Source organism: Mytilus galloprovincialis, chromosome 14, assembly GCF_965363235.1.
Source record: "Mytilus galloprovincialis chromosome 14, xbMytGall1.hap1.1, whole genome shotgun sequence".
Lineage (NCBI taxonomy): Eukaryota > Metazoa > Mollusca > Bivalvia > Mytilida > Mytilidae > Mytilus > Mytilus galloprovincialis.
The window spans coordinates 55,586,872-55,598,811 of NC_134851.1; the positions used below are offsets into that span (position 1 = coordinate 55,586,872).

The window sequence follows — 11,940 nt, forward strand, 5'->3', positions numbered from 1 at the left end:
AACATCACTGATTCATGATGTTAGGTGTCAGCATAAGTAGGTGCGAATTTTGGATGGGTGACCTTATATATGTTTTCATTATTGATATGTTCTAGATCAACAACAAATAAATGCAATTCATTGATCCAAACGATTATATATAAATAAAAAAAACTGTACTGTTTTGTGATGTATGAAACATGTGTATAAAGGATACAGAAGGACAAAATAAGTAAAATGAAATCCCATTGTATACAATTTAATCAAAAATTAGATCTGAGTTATTAATGGATGAAGTAGGGCAAAACAAGTTAAATGAAATCCCACTAATATATTTTTTTTTTATAAATTAGAGATGTTTACAGTCAATCTGTAGAATGCATATCAATTGTTCCAGGGGAAATAAGAGTTAAACATTATGAGGTTTTGTAAGAAAACAAAATTTACCTTTGTCATGTTTATTATCTGATTCAGTTCGACAATTGAAATGTTAACACGATTTATTTCAGTTCTTACAGTTTTTGTTGTCCATAAAACCTGTCTGATAAACAACATTATTTTGTATTGATTCAAAATAAATAGTAATATGAGACTGAGGAGGTAATGTCTATAATCACCTTGGTGTCAATCGTTTCTTTATCACAGCCAACTGTTACCAGATAATGGACGATCTCAAGGTGTCCATTATTTGCTGCCCATAATAATGGTGTAATTCCATCCTGTAATATCAACATATTACAGACATCAAAACTTGTGTCATAAACTGGACAATGTTGTGTAATCAATATAAATAAAATATATAGTGCATTAATCAGTGGTACAAACTGAATCAAACGACCAGTCACACTTGTTTTATATTCTACATGAGCAACACATTATTGCCATGTGATGGTCAGAACGATTATATTAACACATTTTGATAATGTATATAATATTTGTATTAATGGATCCCTAAGGATGAGGAAAATTTAATTAGTTTTGCCATTAATGTAATTTTAAATTTATATTATTTACAATAAGTGTTTTCTTTCATTTATAGAGCTTTGCCGTCAGTAGTCTGTTAGTTCATGGAGCTGTAATGCGTTAAGATTTTTGATCAAGGTCATGTCAATTTATAGAACTTTGCTATCAGTGATATATTGTTTATAAAGCCTCACTTCTGGTAAATTTAAGGTGTCATTATTATTAATGTGTGAATTTATAGAACTTAATCATGAGTTGTGTATCATTTGAAGAGCTGCAACCTCACCAACATTAATTAATAGAGCTGTTTATTCATAGAGCTTCTCTAATAGTGGTGTGTTAATATATAGAGCCTCCCCATCAGTGGTGTTTTAATTTTTATATATCAGTATCATCGATGTACACTCTCATTATCACTGGGGTTTTCGTTTTTACGATGGAGCTTCAAAATAAACGGTGTGTTAATTTATATATTTACTATCAGTGAAGTGTGAATAAACGGTGCCTTCATCAGTGTTTTGTTTTATTTATGGAGCTTCACTCTTAGTGTTTTGCTAATCTATATATCTTTATTTTTTCCCGCCAGAGTTGTGTTACACTATAGAGCTTCGCATTCATTTGTGTGAATATAAAGTGTTTTCATTCGTATCTTAATCTAAAGAGCTTTTTCATCTGTGGTGTGATAATTTCTGTTAGCGTCCAAATCAGTGTTGTGTAAATTTGTATATGGCTATCGAATCAGTTTAGTGTAAAGCCATTGAGCTTCTCCATCCCTGTTGTTGTAATTTATACATAGAGCTTCACCATTAGTAGTGTGTTAATTTATAGAGCCTCACTTTCAGTGATGTTTGATAATACTATGTCTTCATTTGTGTTTTTTTTTAATTAATAGAGCTACGCCATATTGGATGTTTATATTTATAGTTTTACCTGCAGTGCTGTGTTACTTCACTGAGCTTTGACATCAGTGATATTTATATATATAGTGGGGGACTTTACATTAGTGGTGTGTTTATTTATAGAACTTTGTCATCAATTGTGCGTTAGATTATATAGATTTACTATATAATGGACTATAAGATGAGAATGTTATTTCATTAGCTATATATAGGTACTGTGAATTAATTTATTTTCGTAGGTATCAATTCTCACGGATAGAGAACAAAAAATTTCATGGGATATGTAAATTGGTCGTTCTCTGTTTTAAAAATTCAAAAGAGATTAATGTTTCCGATACTTTCTTCCTTGGGTCTCATTTTCAATAATTCTATAAGACAAAAGATAGATATTCATTGAAAGCAATGGTCATTCTGGGTGAACATAAAATTGAGTATGGAAATGGGGAATGTGTCAAAGAGACAACAACCCGACCATAGAAAAAACAACAGCAGAAGGTCACCAACAGGTCTTCAATGTAGCGAGAAATTCCCGCACCCGATGGCGTCCTTCAGCTGGCCCCTTAACAAATATATACTAATTCAGTGATAATGAACGCCATACTAATTTCCAAATTGTACACAAGAAACTAAAATTAAAATGATACAAGACTAACAAAGGCCAGAGGCTCCTGACTTGGGACAGGCGCAAAAATGCGGCGGGGTTAAACATGTTGATGAGATCTCAACCCCCCCTCCTATACCTCTAGCCAGTGTAGAAAAGTAAACGCATAACTATACGCACATTTAAAATTCAGTTCAAGAGAAGTCTGAGTCCGATGCCAGAAGATGTAACCAAAGAAAATAAACAAAATGACAATAATACATAAATAACAACAGACAACTAGCAGTTAACTGACATGCCAGCTCCAGACTTCAATTAAACTGATTGAAAGATTATGATTTCATCATATGAATATCAGGCACAATCCTTCCCGTTAGGGGTTTAGTATCATACCATCATAACATATATGAGAAGAACATAACCCGTGTCATGCCAACAACTGGTTTTTAAATAGATGTGTTTAGTTCCGATGCAAAGACCCTATAAGTGAATCAATATTAACGCAAAAATATGCAATTTTCAATGACCTGACAACAGTATCGTAACTATATCCCTTCTTAAAAAGTCTATTTAAACAGGTTCACGTAAAACTTCGATTCAATTGTGGACAATCATTTGTTTGTTTTGCAGTTTATAATTACTTGTCAGAATTTGATAAAGCCAATGTACAACTATTTAAAAGTAAGTAAGAAGTCTTAAGAAAATGATCAAAAATAAGAAACATTCTTATGATATTTGCAGCCTAAGGCTGAGAATTGAAGCCCATAAAGCAATGGTAAGACTATTTACATAACTCGCGGTTTTGAAAGATAAACTTTGGGGAACTTGTAAAAGGATAGTATGTTTTCTTTCTTGAGTTTCATGTTAAAAATATTAAATCCATATAATTTCAACGACTGATTTTGCATTAAAAACTTATTTGAAAGTAGAATTATTTGTACTAAAACATGTCTATAGGCTTCTAAACAAGCACTCGGAGGGCATTGCATTGTAATGCATAGTCCCCTACTGGTTTACAATTCATTGCATTGGACCAAAATGTAGAGAAACTGATAACTTGAATTTCAGCTTAGTCTGCGGGGGATCATAAATAATTAAATTGCAAGTGTCTATCACAATGTTTTCGTGTACAGGTAAATTAAAATGTTGTAAGAAGAATGTCATTCATGTCCAGAAATAAGTAAACAAAAATATTTCAATAGCAATATATATAAACACTGTATTCGAAAAAATCAATGTGTGTCCTACTTCACCTAACCTTAATTAAAGTTTGTTACTCATTCTTTAGGAGTCAAAGGTGTGAACTTTATTGTTCCTGTCATAAACAATATAACTTATGGAATTAAATAGTCTTGTTGAATTTTATTCATCAATGCCACAGTAATAATAACAACTTGCAGTGAACTATTTTAATGATATGTATTCCAGAGATGATTTTATTCTGTTTTTATTCAAAACATTTTTTTTTCTTCAAAATAAGATTTTAGGTTACTAAGTTTAATCGCAAGTTAACACTATACTAGAATTGCACAACAAAACTGGGAACAAACATTCATCTGAAATACACATCTTTCTCGAGATTAATCTTTGCTGAATACTTTAAAAAATTTCCGTTGGATACCAATTTACCAAAGTTTCGTAGTTATATGTCAACAACAAATGCAAATGTCCGACAAATTACTTATTTTTGGTACATGTAGGCAAAGCATGAAAATAAACTCATAATTGATACCAGGATTATATTTTGGTACTTGCGCCAGACGCGCGTTTCGTCTACAAAAAAACTCATCAGTGACGCTCAAATCATAAAACAATTAAAGGCCAAATAAAGTACGAAGTTGAATAGCATTGAGCACCACAATTCATGAAAGTTTGCCAAATACAACAAAGATAATATATTCCTGTGGTAGAAAATCCTTTAAGTTAGTATTTAAAAAAAATCAAAAGTTTTGTAAACAGTTAATTCATCGTCTTGAACATTCATAAAATACAGTCGAACTTCCTTGTGTCAAAAACTTAGATGAGTCGAAGTAATTTCTCAGTAGCGGTAAATTTCGCGTTTGATTGATGTATAATAACCTCTGATGACTCGAACTCGTTTGGTCGAATATTCTGTTAAATAGAAAAAAATTTAGTCCCTTCGATATTAAATCAATTTACATTGATTCAGATTTCTCGAAGTTTGAAAGTAGGAATTTTTGAATAATGATAAAAAATTCAAATCGGATGTATTCTTGTGTCACTTATCTCTCTAAAAGGAAATTAAAACTGATTACATACGTGTCTGTATAACTGGTTAAATGACATGTTTATGGTGACCTTCATTTATTAACCTTTAATGATAGTTCAAGGTGAACGTTAGTGTTGAACGTATTTCACTTGACACAACAAAAATAAATTTTAAATACCGAAATGAATCCTTAAAATTCAAATTCATTAATTACAATTAATAAAAGGATAAGGACAATTAGGATAAATTTATAATAATGTAATAGTAAAAGTAGAGACCTTTCAATAATTATAATGACTGACCTTTGTGAATATTAGTATATACTATAAAAAAAAATTAACGCATGATTTGTATCTGAATTACCAAAAAATATGGAGATTTAAATCACAATTAGAAATTGTCATATAGAAAAATGGCCTTATGTTCAAAAGTATCTAGGTAACATAAATCTCATACCGTGTTGTATTTAATATTTTCCAAATTTATGACGGCACAATCGACCTCGGATAAGTTGAATACTCTGGTCTGGTCCATTCGACTTCCTCATATTGTGGTACGACTGTGCTTACCACTTGACGTTAAGCAACCGATAATCAGTCAATCAATTCTGCTGGTTATTCAGTGAAAAGTTATCATATGTTTAAATAAATGCCTTCATTATACTATGGACTCAATTATTTTCGTGGATTTCAATTTTCGTGGTTTGCATTTTCCTTGACATTTGTATTTAAAGTTTTAACAATCTCTTCCGGTCATTATACAGGAAATTTACCGCTACTGGGAAATTTCTTCGACTCATTCAAGTTTTCGACACAAAGAAGTTCGACAGTATTTCATGAATATTCCAGGCGTTAAGTAATTGACCATTAATACAAAAGAACGGTCTTGAAATACATGTACAGATTGTCCAGGATAAAGGTCAGGAAAATTTGCCACTAGAAAATGATTGTGTATAAGATAGGGACATAATTTTGTCTTGCAAAAGACTACCCACTGAATCAAAAAGATGTTACAAGGGTTTTTAGTGTACTAGAGAACATGATACATCAGATTTGTTGTCCCCATTCTGACCAGACATGAGTGCGTACTTGCAAAGGAGTTTCACTTCCACAAGCTTTTTTAAGGTTTTTACTGCGTGTTTGAAGAAAAACAAAACTACAATAGTTCTGTTCACTAGTCACACTTGGAAGTGACCAGCATTTATGCTGAATTCACTTCTCATTTATACAATAACAGCTATAAAGAAATGCAACGTGTAATTTTAACAGGATCTCGAATATCTATTAAATAATTTATGTAGCAATAAGTTAACTGTAAATTGATCTTTGTCAGGAGTAACCAACATTTTTGGTGAGTCCCAATTTCAAGTGTATAATAATATCTTCATAGATACAATTCTGTTATTTTACTCACACTATCTCTATATTCCAAATCTGCTCCCTGTTGTATCCACCTTTTCAAATCTTTTAATCTACCATTCATAGCAGCCCTACGTAGTTTCTGTAAGCAAATCAAAGCCATTACCGTCTTGAATGCATAGCTGTAAGTTGCCATTTTGAAACAAAGACAATAATATTTGCCAGAGGAACTCATATCTCACCTAAAACTGTACCACTTTTACTATGGAGTTCCGTAAAAGTTAATAATAACATACACGATTATATAAAGTATGCAATCCTGCCTCTGTTTCCGGGCACTTCTTACTGTATGCATATTTTTCTATTAAAATTCCTAATTCCTCAAATGATCAGTTAAGAAATCTTGACACAATAATAGTATCCCTCACTAAATATCTAACATAATTTGGCTAAAAGTGTTTAAACAAAGTCATATTTGTAAAACAAAATATGTATGAACAATTCATAGCTTGGTTGAAGTATATTTGTATCTCTAGCTTGTATTTTTTAATGCCGCGATTCCAGGAGCACATTTAGATGTACAACTTACTTTCGGGTTTTCGACACGACAAACAAAAACCAACTACAATATTTATTGAGGATCTATGAGTTTCAATGCCTGCGAAGATTAATTATAACGATTAACAATTTAAATTACAAGTGAGCATATATTATGAATTTACTTTGCATACACGGCTTGCACTTGTTAATAGCAATGACTACTGAGTTGTCTTTACATAGTCTGAACAGATATTAAATGATTGCTAGCGATTCGGATTTGACTACTTACAGCACTGAATTACTGCAAAGGATAAGCCTCAAAATTGACTAAAAGACTAATAAACTGTTTACACAAAAATATGTCTCGCCTTTTTCATTGTATTTTATTATTTTGATAATGTAAAATGTTGAAATTAAAGTAACAATACTTTAACACGTAAATAAATCACATATACAAAGTCCATGAACTATGACTGCAGGTACAGGGCTGATCAATTTCCATGAGATGTGCCAATATTTATACAACAGGTAAAAGGTTTGAAGTCAATAAACCATGATGAGGGGCCGGGCTATATAATCTCAATAAAAATGAGACTTGCAAATGCCTATGCGTTTGCATACCAAATATTATTAACTTAACATTCAACATAGACTAATGCAATCGCTATTAACATATTACGTACTTTTGACTACGGAATTTCCAAACCACAATTTCCCCTTAAACTGACATAACACAAACTAATACATGTAAACTAAGTAAACGTTTAAAAGTCAATAGACAAAGACTGAGGCGCTAGAGTCAAAATATCTCCATGGAAATGAGATTACCCAATACTAATACAACTGCATACCAAGTATCATTGACTAACAACTGATACTTCACGATAAACTAAATCCAATAACAATCCAATATTATAAACACCTCCGCCAGCGACGCCGTCGGAAAGACTTTGCATATGTCTTGCTTTTTGAGTCCGTCAAAGAGAGGCAAAAATGACAAAAATATTCATTGATCTATCTTTTAAGAGCTGTCGAGATTGAAATGGCAATTCAGATCAAACTTAATAACCTAGTGATGCAAACTAAAAAAAGAAGTATCAGTTCCATCACCGGTATATATAGAAAGTGCTTTCACAATTGCTAATACTATCAAATTTTATTTAATCAAATTCTAAACAGTACTAAGTATTTTTTTATTGAACAGATAAATGATTAATTGAAACACACTAAGATAGTATCCTAAAACAAACAATAATAATTTAATATTTTATAAATATTTTAAGACTTATCTGGATAGTTTTGAAAGCGACATCGACATTAAGCAGGTGTTAAGCTATTTCCTGCTTTATTACATTGATTAAAAATCGGATAACACTTTCATATTCCATTTGTAAATAACATATAAATATCATATTTCTAAAAATATTAGAATTATTAGAACTGAATTCTGCACAAAAAGGCAATTAATTCTATAGTGAAATTGTTTAAAGTACTAATATTTATATATCTTTGACCTCTTTTAATGATTTTTGTATTTCCAAAAATTTGCTATTTAAGAATTTATATCAAGAACAGTGACTACCAAAATAAAATTGCTGTAATCAAGTGTTTTCCTTTAAAAAATAAAACCTACAGACAACAGAAACATATATATTAATTTTGTAGTATTTCTGACACTGTTATTTCACAGTTTGAAATTTAATTCATTTAAACCATACTTATATTCCTCTAGTTTTTGTGCCAAAATACCACATACATATTTTTTTGTGTGCAAAAAGACAACAGTAAGTCACATGCAAATCGTCCTTTTCAGGAGGAAATTCTTACCTCATTCAAACTTTCCATGATGTCCTGCAAATAGAGAAAAAAATACATTCAGGAGTCATGAGATCAAGGTTAGTTGAATATTTTCAGACATATACTTTGTACTTTTTATTTACTTATGTAAATCAAGGTTAGGTTGGCCCTGTTAGAGGCAGTGTGGTTTTTGTGTGTTCTTAAATTACTGTCTAATATAATTAGTAGTTAGTAGTATAACCTGAACCCAATTCAACTTAATATGAACCACTAACCTTGATTAGAGAAGGCATGGATTTAGGTTCTTTTCACCATAAAAATAATTAGGCCACAAGGAGTTTAGTATTGCAACGGTTTTTTTTTCAATTAAGGCGATGCTAGATTAGAACCTGTTTTACATGGCATAACCTAAAAATAACCTGTACAACGGTTCTAATTAGGTTTCAAGATAGAGTTCAGCAAATAGTCTAGATTGAGTCCTTCATTTTGTCTATGTGTAGCAAAATTTACTAAAATGTTAAACCAAAGCACATGTCCGGAGCCTGTTGTTGAGTGGTTGTCGTTTGTAGAGTTGGTTGATAAGTTTGTTGTCGTTTTACGTTTAAATATAGATGAAACCATTGATTTTCATGTTTGAGTTGTTTTATGCCAGTCATTTTTGGGTACTTTATAGCTTGTTGTTCGGTATAAGCAAAGGCTCCGCTTTGAAGGCTACATGACCTATAATGATTTGACATTGAATATATTCGGACGTAGATATACAGGTGTCTCAATGGCACTCAAACAACATCTTCTTTTGAACTTTTAAATTTAAATTCTATATGATATATTAGCCTGATATGTTCATATTTATACCCATCAGGCTTGTAAGACCTCGTATTTCTATTCATAAACAGGGGAAAAAAAGAAATGAACGAACTAGTTTTAAAAAGCAAATAGACAAATCTTACTGAAGCTTCTTTGTTATGATATGATAAATTCGAATTTGCTCTGGACTAACTAAAGTTGAAGTATACCTAAAATATTTTATTAAACCATATATTTGACAAATAATTAACATAGTCTATATATCTACAAAAAAAATATACGTTACATTGACAGCTATTAATGAAGTTTTACAGAAGTAGCAAGACTTTATATGAGCCACGAGTCAATTATCGTCGCCACAATCCTGTCCTCTGTCTATGATCGTGTCATCATCGGTTTTACTTGACACGAGAATCTGGAAGGTTATGCTTAAGCTTCCAAAGTAACTTAAAGCATTACTAGTTTTTGGGTGGGTTCGGTATTGCTTTGACTGTTTAGTTTCTAAGGTATTCTTTTGGCAAGGGTTGTGATTAAACAAGCTACAAGTTACTATGTGGAATGGGTGTGAATCATTGAAACATCAAGTAATCCAATAGTTGATACATTTTAAGTCATGTCGTCTCTGGTTGAGAGTTGTTTCATGGGAAATCATACCATATAGATTAACAGCTGAATATTTGGATATCTATGAATAACTGTATTTTAATTTGCCTTATAAATCACCTTGTAGGTAGGAGGAGCAAAGTGTCACCCTGTCGTCTACATACTATTTAAATGTTTTGTAAAACCAGTATCTAGCTAACAGGCGTGTTCACTTTTAAATTGCACTGAATTTACCTTTCCAATGGAATTTCAAGCAATATGAAAACTAAAATGATAATAAAAAGCGTAGACACAGAGATATGTCTCATTTGTATTTAAGTTGGCATAAAGGGAAATAACTACAATAAAGTGTCAACTGACGATGTAGATCGTGTATTGTTGATTATTTTTGCATTTTAATTTTTTTATTGATTTATTACATTTTTCAGGATAAATATACTCAAAAAGAAATAGAATGTTCAATTCTTTATTTAGGGCCAATAACTGATATAAGGAGTTCCCTATTCAGACATTGGACTCGGATTTCTTTTAAACTCAATTTTGCTGTGCGTATTGCTACGTGTGTCTTTTATCTACATTTGCATGTTTGATGTCAATAGTCTTTATGTAGATATCATTATTTAGAACATTTGATCTTTGTAAATGAAAGACACAAAGTAACAGCAAAAGCTCAGACTGGCCTTAAGTGCCAGGTGAGCTTAATATGTGTAAAAGTTTACTCTGAATCCTATGACTTGCATGCGAGTGAAAGAAGTGCATTTTTCTTGAAAACATTCAGTATATTCAAACCTTAAACGGGACACATTGAAGACTTTGTAATTGGGACTTCTCTGCAAATCTAAAGGTTCACGACACGGTTGGGTATGTTCCGTTGGGTTATCTGCCTTGCTTTATATTTCTGTGGAGAACCATGGGCAGCCATCTATCAATTCGTATTAAACTTATTCATTGAAGTATATGACATATTATTACAACACTTACCTAAATTAATGAAGGAAATCTTTTATAGGGAGAGGGGATCAATGATACAAGAGGGTAGCAAGAACATCATCTAAGTGTTTTTTTCCTGAAACAAATAATTGATTGTATAAAACATTTGACTGCACCCTCCTCCCTTTGTTTGATTTCAGACACGTAATGATAAAAGTAAGAACTGACTACTCGTGTAACTTTGCAAATGTCAAAAGCACGAGAGCAGCACAAAGGAAATTTTCGCCAGGTCAGTCGTTATTTTTTTCATTTTAAATTATGCTTCTTTTACTTCCGAATTTACACCATGTATGACAGGAAACTAAAATGAAAAGACTATTACTTTTACACTGCTTTACCAACTGAAGAATATGCAATTGTTTTTTATTCGTTTGTTATGTTTGAGCTATAAAATTGATATCTGATCAAAGCAAATACTGGTCAGCTGCGAACAGAGTGCAGTCATCTATCAATTATAAATAAGCTTATTCATTTAAGTATGTAGCACATTATTTCAACACTTACCTTATAGATAACTGAAATCTTTTAATGACAATGAGAACAGTGGTACAGGGTGGTAGGAGGTCTTTTCCCAATTCAATTTTACCTGACACAAATATTTTATTGAATAAAAAACCAAGTTGAACTGGACACTTTTCCCCTTGTTTGATTCCAGACACATAAAACTCTGTAAGTTCTGTAACCTGATAAAAAAAAATCAAAACATGAGAGAGTATAAAGGCAATTGCCATCAAGTTGATAATTTTGAAATTCATGCTTATAAAAAAATTCACAAAATGTACAGATGACATGATGTTCAGTATTTGTCTTTGGTCATATTGTTCATAGGTTTTTCTCGTTTTTCTATTTAAATTATATCGTTGGTTTTCCTATATGAATGGTAATTATGATATTTAACTAGTCAGTTTTGAATCCTTGTATAGCTTGCTGTTCAGTGTGAGCCAAGGCTCCGTGTTGAAGATCGAACTTTGACCTATAATGGTTACTTTAACAAATTTTGACTTGGATGGAGAGCTGTCTCATTATCAAGCATACCACATAGTCCTATACTTAATTATTTACTATTAAAGTATATACGATATAATTACAATAACATACTATTACAACACCCAACTAATAAATGACAAAAGTCTTGTAATGACAGTGTGAAACAATGGTATCGTATGGTAGTAG

At 31.5% G+C, this 11,940-nt stretch overlaps 1 protein-coding gene across 1 annotated transcript; it reads right to left on the minus strand.

The window, feature by feature from the left end:
- Positions 1–548: 548 nt before the first annotated feature.
- LOC143058116 (putative ankyrin repeat protein RF_p14) lies at positions 549–11,424 on the minus strand. Its single transcript, XM_076231577.1, has 4 exons — positions 11,272–11,424; positions 8,398–8,421; positions 6,086–6,172; positions 549–698 (listed from the first exon to the last, which is right to left on the minus strand). Exons 2-4 carry the CDS (start codon positions 8,413–8,415, stop codon positions 549–551), a joined length of 255 nt encoding a protein of 84 aa, XP_076087692.1. The 5' UTR covers positions 8,416–8,421; positions 11,272–11,424.
- Positions 11,425–11,940: the final 516 nt, after the last annotated feature.

Excerpts from the sequence above, each read along its gene's own strand:
- LOC143058116 (XM_076231577.1), bottom strand. Across the intron at positions 699-6,085 it reads ATTTGGAATATAGAGATAGT|GATGGAATTACACCATTATT; the intron begins GTGAGTAAAATA and ends TTGATATTACAG.